This window comes from Chrysochloris asiatica, unplaced genomic scaffold (genome assembly GCF_000296735.1).
Source record: "Chrysochloris asiatica unplaced genomic scaffold, ChrAsi1.0 scaffold00007, whole genome shotgun sequence".
NCBI lineage: Eukaryota > Metazoa > Chordata > Mammalia > Afrosoricida > Chrysochloridae > Chrysochloris > Chrysochloris asiatica.
The window spans coordinates 19923474-19944261 of NW_006408525.1; the positions used below are offsets into that span (position 1 = coordinate 19923474).

The 20788-nt window shown below is 44.2% G+C and overlaps 1 protein-coding gene across 1 annotated transcript; it reads left to right on the forward strand.

The window, feature by feature from the left end:
- The first annotated feature begins 2960 nt into the window (after window positions 1-2960).
- On the forward strand, window positions 2961-17203 carry ANKRD40 (ankyrin repeat domain 40). The gene is made up of 5 exons (XM_006832431.1): window positions 2961-3094; window positions 9998-10146; window positions 10539-11024; window positions 15950-16131; window positions 17057-17203. The coding sequence occupies exons 1-5, from the start codon at window positions 2961-2963 to the stop codon at window positions 17201-17203; spliced, it is 1098 nt and encodes a 365-aa protein (XP_006832494.1).
- Window positions 17204-20788: the final 3585 nt, after the last annotated feature.

Here is a 20788-nt window from a genome sequence, read left to right on the forward strand (position 1 = left end):
CTTTGCCAATCCATCTCACTGGGGGTCTTCCTCTTTTTCTCTGACCCTCCACTTTATCAAAATATTAATAGTGGTGGCTGTGTGCCGTGGAGTTGGTTCCGACTCACAGTGACCCTGTACAGGGTTTCCAAGGCTGTAAATCTTTACAGGAGTAGAGTGCCTCATCTTTCTCCCACGGAACAGCTGGTAGCTTTGAACTACTGACCTTGTGGTTCGCAACCCAATTTGTAACCACTACGCTATCAGAGCTCCTTAAAATATTAATAGTAGTAGTAGTTAAAAGTCCTCAGAAAGCTGAATTCAACAGATTTGAAATGGAATTCATCACCACATCTCAAAGTTGCTCTTTATCCTCTGTCCCAAATCTCTGTAAATGGTTCCACTACCTACCCAGCCCCATCCTTGTTTTCTGATCAGCAACCCCTCCTGTTCTAACATGTTCGCTCGCCTGACTTAACCTTAACGTAACATTGCTACGATCCACGAGTGTTTACTATGTCCAGACTTTACACATTACTTTTTCAGTCCATGCGACAATGACAGCACCAATGGGCTAATAGCAGCAATTATGAGGTTGGCACAGGACCGGGCAATGTTTCATTCTGTTGTGCATAGGGTTGCCATGAGTCAGTACAACAATGACAATTCTGTGAATTGGTGGTGGTGGTTATGTGCCATGGAGTTGGTTCCGACTCATAGCGATCTTGTATAGGGTTTCCGAGGCAGCAAATCTTTAGGGGAGCAGAAAGCCTCATCTTTCTCCATGGAATAGCTGGTAGTTTTGAACTGCTGACCCTGAGGTTAGCAGCCTGGCTGGTAACCACTACACTACTAGAGTGACTTAATTCTGAATTTTGTAGATGCAGAAAGTAAGGCATAGGAAGATTCAGTAACGCATCCAAGATTACAGAACTGGAAACGCTGAGATACAAGCTTCAATCTCTATCTTTATACTCATACACAGAGCCATGTGTCACACTACTTCCATTGTAAGAGTTATGTTCGACTGTTTGCCATCTCCTTGCTAGTCAGTGTGCTATTTGAAACCCTGACCCTTGATTTGTTTACAGCCGCACGGCACCCCCACCCCCCCACCCCCCCACCCCCCACTTAGAACAGTGCTTGGCAAATAGTACAAGTTTAGATCATTCCATGGAGACAAGACAAAGTATAGATAAATGTGAGCAATAGAATCGTTATCAGTGTACACTCAATTATGGTCAGGAGTGGAGGTTTGTTAGTGGAGAGAGTTTTGGCTTTTTATTTCAGGATACCAAGTAGAAGATTGGAATCAGAGATACGCAGAGGCTTAGTTTAAGAAGACATTAATATTCACTGATTCATCCGTTACTGTAGGGCACATACTAAATGATTCTTTTAAACAGAGGAAATGTGACCAAAAATAAACTTTCATGAAGAGAGTTCACAGACTTTGGCATGCAGTCACTACCAATTTTCTAAAGTGTTTTTGTTTATTTTTAAAGAGGTCACCTACACTGTGTTAAAGGGCCCAATTTCAGGGTCATGCTTACTAGCTTCAGACCCAGTATCACACTAGATCTGAGAATTATAATTTAAATTAGGAGAACAAATAAAAATGTAAGCTCAAGCAGAGTTCCAATTTATCCTGAGGACAATTTAAGTGTGTAGTCAGTTCATTTTCAGCACCACCTACGGTGCACCGGGTACTCTGAATTACTGTATCACAATAAAAAGCAGGTTTCTGCTTCCTTCTTTTTTTAACAGTAACAAGAAAAATACTTACTGTGCATACCTCCGGCAGCCCCAAGCCACGGAAATGTAAGCTTAATGCCTAAATCTGTCCCTTCCTATTTCATGTCCCTTTGCTCAGGCCTGCCTTCCTTTTTCCCCAGGTGATTTCCTTAATTTTCCTGACCCCATCTGCAAAATTCCATCCTGTGCCACATTAAAGGATCTCTCCAAGGCACCTGGGCTCAGCAAAACAATATATTTTTTTTTTTGTCCCACTGGGTAGTAAAAACAGTGCCAAGCCAGGCACTGAGTTTCCTCTGATTGAGCCAGCAAGGAGTCAGGCCAGTGCTGTTTATGTGCACACCATAGCTCTTCCCCCAGCTCCTGGGATCAGAACCAGAACTCCAAAGCATCCTTGGCGTTTTCCCTTAGATGGAACTTCATGAAGAATGATTATGATTTATAATCCACAATAAATTACAGTTTGTGAATTCTACGTACAATATATTTTCTCAGAAAGCAAAGATAGAAGAAATTGGTCTAAAAGGAGATGTAAAATAATAGCAATGAAAATAAATGTTCTAACTGAATGGCCCCAAGCACTGTCAAAAGAAGAAAGAACAGTGTAATCTATTTCTGCAATAACGGACATATTATAGTAGGATCATTTTCAGTCCATTTCCCCATCCTGCTGGGCAGGAGTTGGCTCAGATAAGGAAAAAGAGCCAAACACACTGGAAAAAAACAACCCACCAATTATTTTTGATGCCTGGTAATCAGCTTGCGCCAGAGGATAAGGCTTTTCTGGCTTTCAAATATGCTTTTTTCCCTCTCTCTCTTTCCATGTGTTTGTCCACCTCCCTTGAAGCTGCGGGGTGGGGAGGTCTAAAAATAGTTAATGAATCACGGCAAATAATATCGCACAACAGTTACATAAACAACCAGCTCGGGCGTCCGGGCCAAGGGTAGGAACCGAAGATATCGAGGTCAGAGTTGTCACACAGAATAGGGTCCCCCGGAGCCGGCCTTAGGGAGGCGCGGCCGGGAAGGAGGCCTAGGCCTGCGGGCTGGGAGCATCAGCGGCCCACGGGAGGGAGCAGACGCCCCTGGCCGGGCGCGGGCACGGGCGGTGGCTCGAGCAGGGCGGGAGAGCTCCGTGCTCCTTCCCCATGGCTGGGAGCGGGTTGTGGCGGGGGCGGCGCTGACAGGCCCAGAGTGGGGCGGGCGGGCCTGGGGCCGTAGGGAAGATGAGCGCCCTCCTAGAGCACAAGGAACAGCAGGAGAGGCTGCGAGAGGCCGCGGCCTTAGGGGACATTCGGGAGGTACAGAAACTGGTGGAGAGCGGGGTGGATGTGAACTCCCAAAATGAGGTCAACGGCTGGTAAGTGGGGAGCGGGGGAGGCCTAGGGTCAGAGCAGCCGGCCCGGGGCGGGGGGGCTGTCGGCCACTGACGCCGGCCTAAGGCGAAACCCGGCACCTTGGGCTTCTGAGATTGCGCCCCCTGGAAGCCATCCCTGGGCCCCCCTGCCCGGTGTAGCCTGGAGTTTGTCCTGCCCACGTGGTCCACCGGGAGAGACTGGCTCCTGAGCTAATTTGGCTAGAACGATGCTGCAGAATATTATTCTAAGCGACTATCTAGTACACGGAGTCCTGGTGTGGTGCTGTGGGTTAATGCGCCAGACTGCAAAGCCGTTTGAACTGCAAGGTCGGTAGTTCAAGCTCACCAGCTGCTCCTCGGAAACCCTCTACAGGGTCGCTATGGGTCGGAACCGACTCGACAGCGCTTAACAACAACAACAATCTAGTACACACTGAAGCTCCTCCTAGTACAAGTGTTTGTTTTGTCGTAGGTGCTTCTGAAGAAAACATCCGTGCAGAGCTAAAAGCATAAGCAACTATGAATCCTATAAGCTAACACGATTTCTTTTCCCAAGACCAGAAATGAAATCACTTGCTTCTCTATTGTCACTTTGTAGCAATGATTTGAAGCTGGTGTGGCGCTGTAGGATAAGTGCTGGACTGCCAACCTCAAGGTTGATGGTTCAAACCCACCAGCTACTCCAATGCAGGGTCTCTTATGAGTCAGAATTGACTCGAAGGCACTTAACTTAAAAGCATCAGCAAACAGTTGCCTGTTGAACAAAGACTTTTTCATTTATTCTGTAAAATACTTAGCTTTGTTTTCTTACGTAATTTCATATATAGAATTGATCGAAGGTGTCAATTGTCTGCCTGCAGATTAAGCCCGTCCTAAATAAATCGACCTGGTGGGAGTCCTGGTGTGGCTCTGTGGGTTAATGCGCCAGATTGCAAAGCCGTTTGAACTGCAAGGTTGGCGGTTCAAGCTCACCAGTTCAAGCTCACCAGTTCAAGCTCACCAGCTGCTCCGTGGAAACTCTATACAGGGTTGCTATGGGTCGGAATCCACTCGATGGGACTTAACAACAGCAACAATTAAATAGGGCATCTTGACAAGATGATTAACTCTTTAAGGTGCTGAATGTGGTATTCTTTTGTCCCCATTGCATTAAAAAATTAAATTGTATTTTATCCAGGCAATGCTTAAACAGTTTTTTTGTTAGGATCGAGCTGAAATGTGTTTGCAAACGTCTTAGTTTGAAAGTTCTAGAATCATCCATTTAGAAACATCGGCAATGGGTTCAACTGTAGAGGATCACTTTCGTAGGTCACCCAACTAATATGATAGTCAAAACCAAAACTGAGGCTCCCTGATTTCTTCACAGATTTAAAGAAAACAGTCTGAGTGGCTGTTCAGAAAGCTGGGAAACAGTGGTCCCGGACTTGTATTGACTTAATGTGCAAACAAGCTTGCTGTTCTGAGCTGGGTGATTGATCTGAGTGAGCTGTAAATCACAGTTTGGTCACTAGGAGGCAGGGTTGCGTGGAGGAACGAGCCTGGGTCTTGGCACTACCTTCTCCATTCCTTCCAGGCTGCACCACCTTGCCAGAATTGCTTTATTTTCCATTTCTGTCAGAAGAGTATATATGAACATTTATGGAGCGAAAGTGTAATATTAATAGCCAACATTTACTAAGCGTGCTCAGGCACAGTTGTGTTTCACATGTGTTATCTGTAACAACTTAGGGACCTAGCTATTGTCAGTCTCTCCACTTTTGCAAATGAGGAAATTGAGAGCCAGAAAGCTTAAGTAATTTTCCCAATGCCATAGAACTAACAGTAACGAGAGGACCTGGAACACAAACCTGGCACCTGGCTCCAGACACTCCAGACCTTACCCAACACACAATGTACATTGAATCTGAAGGAACTTGTAGAGTCTTCTAATAGATTTAATTGGAGAAGGTGTCGAATTCGCATCGCAAACTCAAGTTTATTATTGAATTTCTAGTCTCATCTGCTCATCATCCCAAACCTGTGCCTCAGAGTCTCCCTATCTCATCTGAAGACAGTGTCTTTCTTTTAGGTACTCAGTCCTGGCACCTTGGAGTGAGATGGGGGATTCATTAGAGGGCTTTAAGCAGAGCAAAATATTCTGACAATGTTTTAAGTCCCTCTGGTTCCTGTGTTGGGAAAAGACTATAGGGTGTAAAGTTAGGGAGAAGCTAGTCAGAATATTTTGCTCTGCTTAAAGCTCTCTAATGAATTCCCCATCTCACTCCAAGGAAAGGCCCACAATTCCCACATCCTGACTCCCTGCCCTCTCTCCTTACTCTGTGGCCCCATCTTTTGGGATCTGCCCCCTTGCTCACTTCTTTCTGCCCCACTGGCTTCTTGCTATTCTTGGATTACCAAGCATACTTCTGAACCAAAGCCTTTGTATTCTCTGTCTCGGTCTGAAATGCCCTTTGCCCTAGATACCTGATGGGTTGGTTTGCTCTCCCACCTCCTTCAGGCTTAGTTGTCATCTTCTTGGTGAGGCCTTACCTTGATCCTCAGTTTAAAATCATACCATGCCCCTCTCAGACCACTCACGTTCCCAGTTATACACACTTCCTCACCACTCAGCATGTTGTTGTTAGGTACCATCAAGTTGGTACTGACTCATAGCGACCTTATGCACAGCAGAACAAAACACTGCCTGATCCTGGGTCAACCTCACTACTATTGCCGTGCTTGAGTCCATTGATGCTGCCACTTGGCCAGTCCATCTCATTGGGGGTCTTCCTCTTTTTCTCTGACCCTCCACCTTACCAAACATGATATCCTTCTCCAGCGACTGCTTCCTCCTGACAATATGTCCAAAGTATGAGAAATGAACTTTGGCCATCTTGGCCTCCAAGGAGCACTCAGGCTGCACTTCTTCCAAAATGGATCTATTGGTTCTTTTGGCAGCCCATAGCACTTTCAATGTTCTCCTCCAACACCATAACTCAAAGGTATCAATTCTTCTACGGTCTTCCTTATCCACTGTCCAGCATGCATATGAGGTTATTGAAAATACCATGGGTTGGGTCAGGCGCACCTTAGTCCTCAAGCTGACATCTTTGTTCTTCAACACTTTAAAAAAGGTCTTGTGCTGCAGATTTGCCTAATGTAATACGTTGTTTGATTTCTTGACTGCTGCTTCTGTGAGTGTTGATAGTTGATCCAAGAAGAATGAAGTCATTGACAACGTCAGTCTTTTCTCTGTTGATAAGTCTTTTCTCTGTTTATTGGTCCAGTGGTGAGGATTTTTGTTTTCTTTACATTGAGATGCAATCCATACCGAAGGCTGTGCTCTCTGATCCTTCAGTAAGTACTTTAACTACTCTTTACTTTTTAGCAAGCAAGGTTGTATCATCTGCATATCGCAGATTGTTAATGAGTCTTCTTCCAATCCTGATGCCACGTTTTTCTTCATATCAGCCAGCTTCTCAGATTCTTTGCTCAGCATACAGGTTGAATAAGTATAGTGAAAGAATACAACCTTGTCACACACCTTTCTTAATTTTAAACCATTCAGTGTTCCCATGTTCTGTTGGAACAACTGCTTCTTGGTCCAGGTACAGATTCCTCATGAGCACAATTAAGTGTTCCAGAATACTCATACTTCTTAATGTTGTCCATAGCTTGTTGTGATCCACACAATTGAAAGCCTTTGCGTAGTCAGTAAAGCACAGGTAAACATCTTTCTGATATTCTCTGCTTCTAGCCAAGATCCATCGGACCTCAGCAATGCCTGTTTGCTTTATTACTTACTGTTTTAGTTTCCTCATCTGTAAAATGGGAGAATGTTAATAGTACTGTGTTGTTTTGAGGATTAAATAAGTTATTGTATGTAAATCACTTAAAGTCTAGTGTGCAAAACATTATGTGTGTTAACTTATTAAACAGTGTGCTGGGTAACGGGATATAAAAAGTACCCTCAAAAACCTTATTCTCTAGTTAACTTATTTGATGGGGAAGGAAATAAGTAAAACAAAAAACCCCCGACTTACTCTCTAGCATAGAAAAGCAGAATGATTGCTTTCATTTTTTGGTTGCTCAGGAATGACAGTTTCAACAGTGACAAATAATGCGTCGTGCCTCTAGTCTGAAGGACTGCACAACCCCTATAGGATATATTCTGACCACAGATTTCGAGCTGAAAGAGTTGAAGTTCAAAGATAATGTTCCCACATTAATTGTAATCTAAGTGTCACGCAAACCCCATGGCTTTACGAAACGAATGTAATGGCTCATGAAATATTGTCAGGCTGCCGTGGCTCTGACTGTAACGGATGGTTGCTGTGGGTGCTGGGTTGTGGGGATGTGTCTTGTTGACTTCATCCCACTTTACGTGGCGATGCTTTAGCTAGTTGATTTGTCCCAGAGTCTCTCAGCCCCACTGGCAGTAAATTACCTCTTTCACTTTCAAGCTTGCCATGAGCAAGTGATTTACTACCACCAAGTGAGTACTTTATTTCCAAAAGGAAGCATATTTTTCTCATCATGCTCCATTCATTTTTGAGTGCTTACTTATCATTATAATTACTCACTTTTCAAGTCTATGCCACAGATAACCACCCATAAACATATTCCAGGCTGCAGTTTGCCTAGAATCAAGGATGTATTGGGTTCTACTCTAAATGATGTCCACCTTGTCCTTGGTTCATTCATTCAGCAAGAATTAATTAAGCACCTGGAACTTATAGTTTAAAAGCCTAGATCAAGACTCTTTTTCCCAAACTGGCAGTTTTGTTGCCATAAGAACACACAGTGACCTTAAAGGATCGTCTCTTTCTGTTGTTAAGTACCGTTGAGTCTATTCCGACACATAGTGACCCTGTACAGGGCTTAAACCGCTGACCTTGTGGTTCACAGTCCAGTGCTAATCCTACAACCTCACACCAGGAATCTGTTCACTGCTTCTAGCGAATGAGAATGTGAACTGTTGCTCGGAAACATCAGTGGAATTTTGCCCAGACACCCAGACAAGCTAGTTTTCTGAAAATCACAAATAGTAAGGTGTTCAGGGCAATTCAGCTTTTCCATGGAACCAAATTATCTTTGTAGATGATTGTTTCCTAGACTGTGACCCAGCCCTCACTATTGAATACAGGAGAATAGACCCAAAAGTAATGCTTGTAGGGTTCCAGTTCGTTCATGAATGGGTTTATTTCAAACAGAAACGTGTTTAAACACGTCTCTGCAATCAGTGGGTAGTTACAAACAAGTTCTCTCATTAATACACATGCCAGTCTTGTTAGGGTACCTTCAAGCAAACAAAAAAAAAGGTCCAATTAAAACAGTGACTTTTTTTTTTTTTTTAACAGTGACTTTTGAGGAGATCTGGGTCAGTTAAATTCAAGGGATTCATGATGATCATAGGGGCTTATTATAAAGAAGTTTTAAGAAAAATAAAAACTGCATTGATGAGAAAAAGGCCAGGAGAGTTGTACCAAGGAAATGTTCTTCACAACAGTGTACCTGCTGATTCTTTGAGGCTAGCAAGCACTATCCTCAGAGAATTTCCTTGGGAAACCTTACCCCATCCATCTGACTGCTCTGATCTTGCCCCATCAGATTTCTTTTTGTTCTCCAAACTCAAAGAATATTTGAAAGAACCATAATATGAGCCCCTTGAGGAAAGCAAAACTACTATTTTGATGTGGTATAAATCATAGCACACAGAATTCTTCAGGGAAAGGCTTAGAGAGATGGAGACGCTGCGCTGCCTTCAGGGTGTATGTTGAGAAACAGTAGCTCCATGTTTTGATATTTTTGTTTAATAAAGGTTTCTACGCTTTTGTTAGAAGTACTTTTGGACTTAGTTTGGCTTGTCCTATTCTTTGTTATATGTGTATTTGACTATAATCTCTGAAGATATTTATCTCAGTTCAGTTAGAGAGTTGACGAACGATGCCATCTCAAAACAGGGAGAAAAGTATTTTCTGTGTAGCATTCAGCGTCGGCAACTGGGGATGAATTTAGTAGTGCTGAATCCTTTGATTTCTGTTCAGATGAAATTTCTGCTGGCATGCTTATTACATTTCTGTGCAGTATTAAAGTAATGGCTCTTCAGAGTGCACATAAACTCTTCCTATGTGTACGATACTAAGTAATTAGTTTTTACTTAAATGAGTCTGATACATTACAAGAATCTGTTTTTGAAAGATGTTGGTCATGGCTGTACCTTTTTTTACATTGCCTTAGGAACTAAAGTAAGTGTTCAGGCAGTGCCTTGCAATTAAACAGATGACAATGTGTGGAGAGAATTAGAGAAGTCAAATATTTTAAAACTGGAAATTTGGAAATCCGTTGTAAAATATTTTAAATTAATGAAAGACAAGTAAAGTGGGAGAGAGAAGGGGCACCCGTGGCTCACACAGGAGCATCTGCCGCAGTAATAATACTGTAAGTGGCAGCACAAGCTTACAGACTGGAACTGATCATTAGTCTGGTAATATTTCATCTCCAAGTGGCGTTTGATGCATCTTATTAAACCAGTTTCCATAGCCCCCCCAAAAAACCATGTGGCAATATGCAAATTAATTTGAAAGAGACTGGGACATTTTAATGAGATACTGAAAGCATGAGCCTCTGCAGTATCATTAATGTTATCCTGCCAGGCTTCTGGAAGCCGTTGAAATTAAAGCTCAGAACAAATTAGTTTTTCCCAGGGCCAGCAATGAAATTTAAAAATCATCTTTAAACATAGTAAACATTTTGATCATCTGCTTTATAAAAAGAGAAGTTGAAAATACCAGCCTGGTTTCCTGGTTCTATCTGAACGCTACCAAGCTTACTTGTGTTTATTTATTAACATTCAGCATTTGAAAACCCAAACTATCTCTTCTCTGTTTAAATATCCCCCCTTTCTTTTCTTTGGAATCTGGGCAGGACCTGCTTACACTGGGCCTGTAAACGCAATCACGGCCAAGTGGTTTCTTACCTGTTGCAATCAGGAGCCGACAAAGAGATTCTTACCACAAAAGGAGAAATGCCAGCCCAGTTGACATCAAGGAGAGAAATCCTGAAGATCATGGGAGGTGAGCCTGTATTTTCAGGACAACTTTTGATTTTTGTCAAACTGATTTGAAGATTTTGTGGTATTATTAGCTGCATTTTGATGCCTGTCAAGCAACTGGCCTATTTCTAAGGACTAATAATTACTGTGCCAACCTAGTAATTTCATTGTTGTTTCTTGAAAGGTTGGCATCATAAAGTTTGATTAAAAAATAATAATCTGTAACATGTAAAATAGTACTAAAAATGGTAATCATAAACTCAGTGAATATTCTCTTCTCCTCTGACCTGGGGAAGCTATAAAACACAGACGAATTTGTCCCATACCAAAGGACAAGAGTATCTATAAGACACACTTGTTTCTTCTCACATTTGAAAGGGGTGTGTAAATGTTCTGCATTTGCTTCTTTTTAAGTGGAAGATGACGATGAGGATGAGGACAGCCTCCACCCGCTGAAGAAAGAGTCAGAACTGCCCTTTGTTCCCAACTATTTGGCCAACCCAGCCTTCCCTTTTATATACACCATGGAAGCAGAGGATTCAGGCCAGCTGCAGAATGGGGGCCCCTCCACACCTCCTATGTCACCACCTGCAGATGGCACGCCCCCATTGCTCTCTGCTGGGGAACCGCCCCTGTTAGGGAACTTTCCGAGGGACCACACGTCTTTGGCACTGGTTCAGAATGGTGATGTATCTGCCTCTTCTGCCATACTCAGAACACCAGAAAGCACAAAACCGGGTCCTGTTTGTCAGCCACCCATGAATCAGAGCCGTTCCCTGTTCTCTTCTGTCCCGGCCAAGCCACCCGTGTCTCTGGAGCCTCAAAATGGGACGTATGCAGGACCAGCGCCAGCATTGCAGCCATTTTTCTTCACTGGAACATTTCCATTTAATGTGCAAGGTAACCCCTCAGCGGCAGCAAACTGCTTCTGTACTGGCCGAGAGTGGCCGAAGGGCCAGTGCTTCCCGGGTGTATTCTGATGTGGGATGTGTGTGTATAATTTATATATATATGTTGTTGTTAAGTGTTGTCTAGTTGGTTCTGACTCAGCTACCCTGTATAAGGTTTCTGAGGCTATAAATCTTTGCAGGAGCAGAAAGCCTTTATCTTTCTCTCATAGAATGGTTGGTGGGCTCGATCCACTGACCTTGCGATTCACTATCTAATGCTTATTGTAGAGAGCCTCTATGCATATAGTAAGCCCTTGTATAGCAGTATAGGGTAAACAGCTAACAGTTCAAAATCTACCAGTTGGTCTCAGAAACCCTATACAGGGTTGCTATGAGTTGGAAATGACTCGTATGTATGGAACTCTGGTAGCATAGTGGTTACGAGTTGGGCCGCCAACCTCAAGGTCAGCAGTTCAAAACTACCAGCGGTTCTGCGGGAGAAAGATGAGGCATTCTGTTCCCATAAAGATTTACAGCCTCAGAAACCCTGTACAGGGTCGCTATGAGTCAGAACCGACTCCACGGCACATAACAACAACAACATGTATGTATGTATGGTATGGCACTCTAGGATAATGCACTGGACTGCAAGATTGGTTTCACCCACAAGGTGGTGGCTCAACTTCGCCAGCCTCTCCTTGGAAACCCTATACAGGATCATTATAAGTTGAAACTGACTCGACCGCACTTAACAACAACAACGTCTGCATAATTCAATCTTACAGAAATAATGAGGGTAGTATCAGGCACTCCCTTTATGCACATTCATCAAGTGTTTCCTATGAACATAGAGCCATTGTGCTTGCTAAGTGCTGTTGAGTTCGTTCTGACTCTTAGTGACCCTGTCTAGGGTTTCCGAGGAGTGGCTGGTGGGTTTGAACCACTGACCTTGTGGTTCAAGTTGACCTTACAGTCCAGTGCTTATCCTACAGCGCCATACCAGAACTCCTCACATAGCCATAGACGTGGTGGTGGTGGTGTGCCGTGGGCTCGAGTCCAACTCAGAACAACACTGTATAGGCTTTCCCAGGTGGTGCGCCTCCTTGGGGTTAGCAGTCCAACACATAACCCACTGTGCTGCCAAGGCTCTTTTTTTTAGTTTTTTTTTTGTGAATTGAGGGAAAGTTTACAGGGCAGACCATCAATTTTACATTCAACAAATCATGCACCTTGTTTCATTACAATGATTATAATCCCCTCCATGTACCATCAATTAACAACATTTCTCTCTATCCACTATAGCTCTTTTTTTTCTTTTCAACACTCAGGCATATAAAATGATTTATACCACCAAAGGGCACATTCTGTAAGTCCTGGCTGCCAGCTCTCAGTCCCTCTCTTCCCATGAATCTAGAGTCCCCATCTGCTCCCTCTCTTTCCATGTGCCCGTTTCTGCCTCCATCTCTGGTGTCATTGCTTCTCTGGATAAGGTCCTGCATTCTGCTCGTACTCTTCTCCCTCGATGGTCCTAGGGTCCTCAGTTTCTGGACTGTAAGATTAATTACTCCCTGTTTTGTTACAAAACTTCTACCTTTACGATTGTGACAGTCACAATTAGTCATGATAACAAGTACTCACTATTGAATCATAAAAATCTTACCCCCATCTTTTTTTTACCAGACCCATCTAGACAAGATGAAAACTATTCAGTGGGGACTCTATCTTCCCCCTCACACTCTTAAACTAAACTTGCTCTTGAAACCTTCTAAGCCAGTCGCTTTGTGCCTTTATCGGCCCCTCATTTTAGGTAGCCAATGTCTAAGTTGCCCATCCCTTTCTACCTGGTACACAGAGAGGATAGCATAGATACTTGCTGTGACGACTCCTTCCCTCTCTGTTGGTATTTAGAGCTATTACTTCTGTGGGTATAGGTCAAGTTCATCCAATTGTAACAGTTTACCCTCGTTTCCTTTATCAAAAATTATTGTTATTTTTTATTTTTTATTTTCCTCTAGTCGAGTTCTGATTATCAAGCCATCGAGACTAGGTCAAATGGGTACTGTCTGCAAGTTTGGGTGTTCTTGTGCGTCTCCTTCACTTCATATCAGCTGGATGCTTCACTCTCAGCTCTAGCCCTCTGTGGCTATGTCCTTGTCCATGGGCTCAGGTGTCCCCAGGTCTCACCACACTTTGGAGCAACCAGCCCTTTCTCTTCTCTCTCTCATTTCCAGGTCAAGGGGAGTCTATGGAACTTGGTTGAACTCAGCCCATTTCTTCATTGCTGCCTTTCCCCCTCTTCCACTCACCAGTAGACCAGTGTGGTCGCCAGCAAGCTTACATGCCTGCTCATGTGTTCCCTTTGAGTTTCCATCTTAGAGGGGGGTTTGCCCTGAGGGAACTTGATTGCTTGCCTTGATGGCTTCCTGGTGAACAACATACTTATTCTTGTAGTAGCCAGTCATACTGCCATTTTTGTTTCGGGTTTTTCCTGATGATCTTTCTTTGGAGATGTATCTTCTGTGCTCAAGCTGTTCCAGGTTGATCTGCTTGTCCTTTCTAGTGGGAATGTCCCACCTCAAAAGGTTCTGGATGGGACTCAGGATTCCACCTGAGGGCCTATACACTGCAAAGGTTCGGCAAGAGGCCTATTTCGATTTCACTGGGCAAGTCATAGAACCCCTTTTAGGTATTCCACTAGGGCTCTTTCTATATAGCCATGTTGTTGTTAAGTGCCGTTGCGTCGGTTCCGACTCACAGCAGCCCTGTATAGGGTTTCTGAGGAGTGGCTGGTGAGTTTGAACTGCAGACCTTGCTGTTCAAACCGACCTTAAGTTGGAATGCTTATCCTATGGCACCACATATAGCACGCCTTTAATCTGGAACATATCCTTAACCTTTCTGTATTATTTTTTACCTTGATATATATATTTTTTAAATGTTTTATTGTGAATTATGTGATAGTTTACATGGCAGAACATTAGCTTTACATTCATCCTATCGTATGTGACCTTGATATTTTTGAAGAGTCCAGGAGCGTGGTGGCTCCATACCATAAGCACTGGGATGTGGTTTGTGCCTGCCAGCTGCTCTGTGAGTGAAAAAATAAGAATTTCTGCTCCCATTTATATAAGGTCACTCTGAGTTAGAACCTACTCAACAGTACTTAACAACAGGCCAGTTATTTTATAGAATAGTATTTCCTATCATTTCTCATTTCTCCTTTATTTATTAGTTGATCGCTATGGGTCAGAATCAACTTGACGGCACTTAACAACAACAACAAATTCTACTATAAAGAAGAGGTTTCCTTTTCCCCTCATGTCAATATGGACTCGGGAATTCTCTATCCATCAGGCTTTAAGTCCTATTGCTATTCTGATGCTCAGATGATCTCAGATTTGGCCAGTGGGAACCCCTTCAAGCTGGTTCTTGTGGCTCTTGAACATGTCTCCATCATCCCATCTTTGCTGGTTCAATGGGATCCTCCAGGCCTATAGTGTGACTCTCGCGGCCCCTGCCCTCGGATCAGCCGTTTCTCCAAGGGGGCCCTGGTTCTTCTCAGTGGTGAGAGGTCATCAGAAACCAAGGTCCGGGCGCTAGGCGTGCTGCTGTCACAGGTAGACCACCTCTCCGAGGACAGAGTCAGGAAATAAAGAAATATGGAAGCCAACAAACAATCACACAAACACATTTGTGTGTTTATATATAAACATATATGTATTTCTGCATCTGTTTAATTATATATACTTAAAAACATGAATTCATCCTGATACCTCCAATTCCATACCAATACCACAGGCTACAATCTAGTCTTAATCTTTCCCTTTTTGATAGAACTAACTCTTACTTTCTAGATTAACAATGGACTGCGAACCCCAGGGTCGACATTTGCCCACCAGCTGCTCCACAGGAGAAATATGAGGCTTTCTGCTCCTGCAGAGATTTACAGCTTTGGAAACCCTATACAGGGTCACTGTGAGTTGGTATGAACTTGATGGCTTCATATGTAAGGATCAGAATTGCCAAATGCACACAGATTCCTGGCTTGGGCCATCTTCGCAGCCAGGCTCAGAATACAAGGGCAGACTGCTTAGGGCCCAGACCAAGCCTCTCCCTTATTGAGGTCTTTTGTGTTTTAATCAGGTTGTTAAGTGCCAAGTTGGTGCCAACTCATAGCAACCCTGTATAGGGTTTCCAAGGCTGTAAATCTGCGAGAGCAGAATGCCTCGTTTTTCTTCTGTGGAGTCGCTGGTGGGTTCAAATTGTCTACCTTGTGGTTCACAGTCCTGTGCTTATCCTTTAGAGCCCCCATGATTCCAATATGAATTGCTAAGTGCTGTTCCATAGTGACTCTGTAAAGGGTTTCCAAGGAGTAACTGGTGGGTTTGAACCACCAACCTTGTGGTTACCAGTACAGTGCTTCTCCTACAGCACCATACCAGGATAGACTTAAATTTGTATCATTCGCTTGTTTACTTTTTTAAATTGAGTTTATTGCAGAGTTTAATGTTTCATAAGTACCTCTAGATCTCCAGTGATTCTGTCTAAGAGTAACTCATGCACCAAATCTTGCCCTTGCCTTTCCAGCCCTTTTCTCCTTCCCTTGTGTATGGGGAGTTTAAACTCAGACCCATTCTGGAGGCTTTGCTCATTAACTCCAGAGCAGATGTAAATGATCTTTTTATACAACTGGAACAGCTCCACTCCACCTTTTTATTTGGGTACCACAGCCTTAGCTTTTGGGACTGTCATGAAGGAAACTGTCCCAGCAGACCCAGAATCAGGGTTAAGCAAACCCTGCTGACTGCATGTTTGCTCACTGGGTAGCTCAGGGCTTTATGTGGGGCAGGACTAAGTGTTTCCATCTTCTGGAAAAGATCTTGAGTTGCATGGAATGTCCAGAACCATTCATTGACATTCTCCCTCTTTTTCTAGAGCTGGTCCTCAAGGTGAGAATTCAGAACCCATCTCTTCGAGAAAATGATTTCATTGAGATTGAACTGGACCGACAGGAGCTCACCTACCAAGAGTTGCTCAGAGTGAGTTGCTGTGAGCTGGGTGTTAACCCAGATCAAGTGGAGAAGATCCGAAAGTTACCCAATACTCTGCTAAGAAAGGTAAGGAAGTCTATTAGGCATGCATGGTTGCTTTGTGCATTTGGAAAAATGCCAACTTCCTCCATGGTTATATGAGCCCCAGTTGAAGAAATTAAAAGAGAATAGAAAAGGAGCAAAGGATGGTTTACTAAATAGAATCAAATTTCTTGCTCTCGGCTGGACCTAAAGAGACGCTGGCACTGTGAGAACCTTAGAATACAGAGGGGATTTGGTGAGTGACCCTTCATTTGTACCCGCTTCAGAGGCTTTACTTGTACTAAGTCTCACTTTGTTGTTGTTGTTGTTAAAGTGCCGTCAAGTCGGTTCCAACCCATAGCGATCCTGTACAGGGTTTCCAAGGAGCGGCTGGTGAGCTTGAACTGCTGACCTTGCAGTTCAATTGACTTTGCAGTCTGGCGGATTAACCCACAGCACCACAGTACACTATGAAATGGGCCTTGTTTTACAAGAACAGAACCAAGTCAAATCTTAGGTATCTCTACAGAGACACACGTGCAGTGCACCCAGCCTATTAGGCTCCTGGCTTTCCTGGGCACCCAAGGACAAGTGGCTCATGCATTCCCTCTCCTTTCAACACCTCTTTATCTGGTAGCAGCTGCTGCTGCGGATTTCACATGCCAACCCAACTCAATTCTGCACAATTGCTGATGTATCCCTGCCATAGGGATTTTTGGTTCATCTAGGATTTTTAAATGAGCCAATATTCATATCAGCATTGTTGTTGTTAAGCCATCAAATTGGTTCCAACTCATAGCGACCCTATATAGGGTTTCTAAAGAGCAGCTGGTAGGTTTGAACTGCCGACCTTGTGGTTCGCAGTCTGGTGCTGATCCTGCAGCACTACACCAGGAGTCTGATATCAGCATAGCACACCAAGCGTGTGGCCTCAAATGTCTCCTGTAAATCATTTTGACGTTTGTTTTAGGACAAGGATGTTGCCCGACTGCAGGATTTCCAAGAGCTGGAGCTGGTTCTGCTGATAAGTGACAGGGATTTCCTCTTCCGAAATGCTGCTTCCACACTGCCTGAAAGGCCGTGCTACAACAGGCGTGCTTCCAAACTGACTTACTGAGGCGGCACGGACTTGTTACTGAGGATGCTGACGGTGTGTCACCCTTGGGCCAAGGACAAGCCATTGATGTAAATCAAGGCTAGTGTTCTACATTTCTGCCTCAGATGCCTGGGCAGTTCCTGGTAGCACTGTGTGGTGTATGCTGACACCGTCTGCCAAGGTAGGAAGCCCTGAACCCCAGCAGTGGTGCCACTCCTCCAAGCCTCTTGGTGCACAATAAACCTATCGCGGGAAGCTCTGAACAGCCGAGAAGTGGTCTGGAGAGGCAGACGCCGCCAGAGGTGTCTATGTCCTATGGCTTTATTGTAGAATGTGAGCGTTGTCTCAGCAGAAGATGAGCGTGGAGCCTATCTCGAGCCTCTCCTGTTGACAGTGCACTTGAAGGACTGGGAGGCACTGTTTGTGGTGGTGCATGCTTACAACGCCTAAAATGTGAACTAACCGGGGACAACTGGGTACTAGACAAAGGAATTTTCGTGTGACTTGTAGCTGTGAGGTTTCATATAACATTCATAAACGTTACTCAGGTTAAAAGTATTTAAGAATACACTTACTTAATTGTAAATATGCTGTTAACCAAAAGAAACCTCCCCTCCCCCGCCCGCGTTTCCCTCTGTAACACTCAGCTTGTCTCTAGTCGGCCATGCCTGGGCGGCTCTGCATTAGTTCCCCTTCATGGTCACTAGAGGGCGCTCGGATGCTTCCTAACAGAACAGCCCCGTTCCCCTCTGGAGCGCTGCCTCCATCTACATGTTGAATGGCACCAGACAAGAAGAGCACAAACATTACCAGGCCCTGTTCTCCACTTTCATTTATCACGAGGAGTGAAATGTAGTTTTTGAGACTAAATCTGTTGCTGTTTTAAAGGTTATTGTGGGGAACTGAGCTCCAGGAGTTAGCATCTTTATTTTTGTATTAAAGATAAAGGTTATTTTGAAATTATTAGGATTTTTACACAATTCTGAAATCTATTGCTTTTGTAAATCAATTGTTTGATCACCCCCACTCCCTGCCACCAATCTACTTAACACGGTCCATTGTGAGTCTACCAGGCTTTGTTCTGAAGTAAATGGGAAAAAACAAAACACAGCTCGTGAGCATGCCATAGAATTTCTTTAAGAATGCATTCAAGGATTCTTATCTTTTTCTTCGGTGTCATTGATGTTCAAAGAAAAGCCACTGTCTTGTTGAAGCCAACAGTTGACCTTTAGAATTAAGGACTAGCACACTTGGACACAGTGACGAGCAGGGGCTGGGAAGCTACTGTTGTGGAGGGTCCCTGCCGTCTTCAGCAGCTTTTCCCCATAGTGCCTATAGGTTCCAAAGAAACGGAACTTCTTAGCTGTGTCAGCTTCATTTTATTAGAACATTACAGCCGAGTGGGGACGTGCAGTGGAAGGGAGTGTGTGCTAAGAGACAACCTCCTGCTGCTGCCAGCCTGCTTCTCAGAGTCTGTTACTGATACTGATGTGACTTCCTCACCCTCCGGGGCTCTATGGGTAATGTAGTGAAAGGGACTGATTACCCTTTCCCCTCTAAGTTCTCTAAGAAAGAAAGTTCCTTTATGTCTCAGCCAATAAGAAGTCAACTGATCAAGAGGTACTGGTGGTGGGTTTTGTTTTTTTGGCCTTTACTTTGATAAAAATTACTGATAGAATTCTGGCTGGTTCTATCCTGGGGAAATAAATAAATTCAGTATTCATTCATATCTACGTTTCTGGGGTGAAAACTCTATCCAGATTAAACAGAAACTATCAGAAACAGTTGAAGCCCCTGGCTAGCAGGTAGCCTACAGAGGGGTAGTCTGGGTCCTACTAGGGCATCTCCCAGGCTTAGAAATAGGCCAGCAAGGGTGTTGGTGTCTCAGGTGGGAGACAGACCCTACACTGGCTTCTTCTCCTTTATGAAGTCCTATTGTCAGCAGATGCCTGCATGCGGCAGTGGGTAAGACTGCACATTGTTGGTAGGTGAGTCTGAAGTCTTAATCTATGCATTCAGAGAAATATTTTTATATGCTTTGTGTAATTTATAACAAGGATTTTTTTTTAGCTTTGTTAAGTGTGAATTCCCCCCTCCTCCTCCACTGCATATTTAAAGCATGTGTTCACACTGTGTGTAAACATTCACCGAAGATTTTTTCCTTTATGCATTGCTAACTACGCAAATATAACAAGTGTTATTAAAATTAAATATCAACTGACCGAGCCTGTATTCTTTCATTTGGTAACCGAGAGGTCCCCAGTTCAAACCTACCCGCTGCTCCTTGGAAGCCCTGTACAGGGTCATTCTGAGTCAAAACTGACTCCACAGCAGTTACCAGCAACCGAACCACACCTGACTGCTAGCTGGAGGGGACTCAAAAGGGATAGGAGCTCTGAGGAAGCCGTTCTCCACCAGAGCCGCCTCTGTGCCACCTAGAGGTGGACATTTGGTATGGTGTCTTCCTCCTAGTTCACAGCAGTCAGCTTCATTTCCCCCTAGAAGTTAAGCCAGCTAGATGGAGGTCACCCCGTTAATCACATTTTTGATTATCCTATTTTCTTTACACAGCAGAGCCTCTCCTGTGGGCTGTCAGCCCCTGACAGGGCTGCAATGAGCATGGAAGCAAATTCCCAAGACAGGAGAGGAAGCCAGCCTTCTACCTTCCGATCTTTAGCAGAGAATGATGCCAAAGGAGCCCGTGTTCCTGTCGGGTTAGGGCAGTTGGCGTGCCAAAGTGGCCTAATCAATCAGCATAGCAGAGACCTTTTCTTAGCACCGAGGAAAGGCAGCATAATTTGGGCTTTTGTGCTTTCATCCTTGCTTTATTATAAGGACGGAAGTCTCCTTCCACATACTCAGAAGCATCCTGGGTAGAAACCGCCTGCCCCCTCCAAGAAAAGAAAAATGAGATTAACCTTTAACAAATGGTCCTGAAGCACAGGCTGACCCAGAGCATATTGAAAACCCGATCAAAGAAGCAATCTCCACACCTACTGTTTATAGGTGGGGGAAAACCACCTACAAACATGCACCAGAGGCATGGGAAATGAGAAAGCAAGACCAGGGGATGTAGTGAGGCAACCAAGGAAAGAGTCATTCCAAATCTAAGGCCTGCTGCCAGGCAAACTCTGACCTGCAGAAAGAACTCTTCGTTGGCACATTTCGTTCATTTCCTTGATTCTTCCTGACCAGGGTGTCTGCTGGGGCTCCCTCTGAACTCCTCCCTCTCACATACTTAGATTCAACTGCGCTAAGGAAGAGGGATAACTAGGCGGCTGCAGTTATGGGGACCTGTCTGAACAGACTTCCAAGGGAGCCAAGCAGTAGAGCACACAAACTGCTCAGGGTGTTCATAATAGCTTTCCCAGGAGGCTGCGGGCCAGACTTCAGGGCTGTATTTCTCAACCTTTCTATATGATCTATGGAACAGAGCAGGAACCAAGGGTGATTGCCCAGTGAGTTTTGGTTGTGAACTACACCAGAAGATTTTGGGGCCCAAGTCTTCAGGTAGCTGCAGTCATGTGGCTGGATGTAAAGCCCACCTCCTCTCTACCTGCCCCCAGACCTTGTGTGCAGGCAAAGTCAGGCAACATGGGGGTGTAG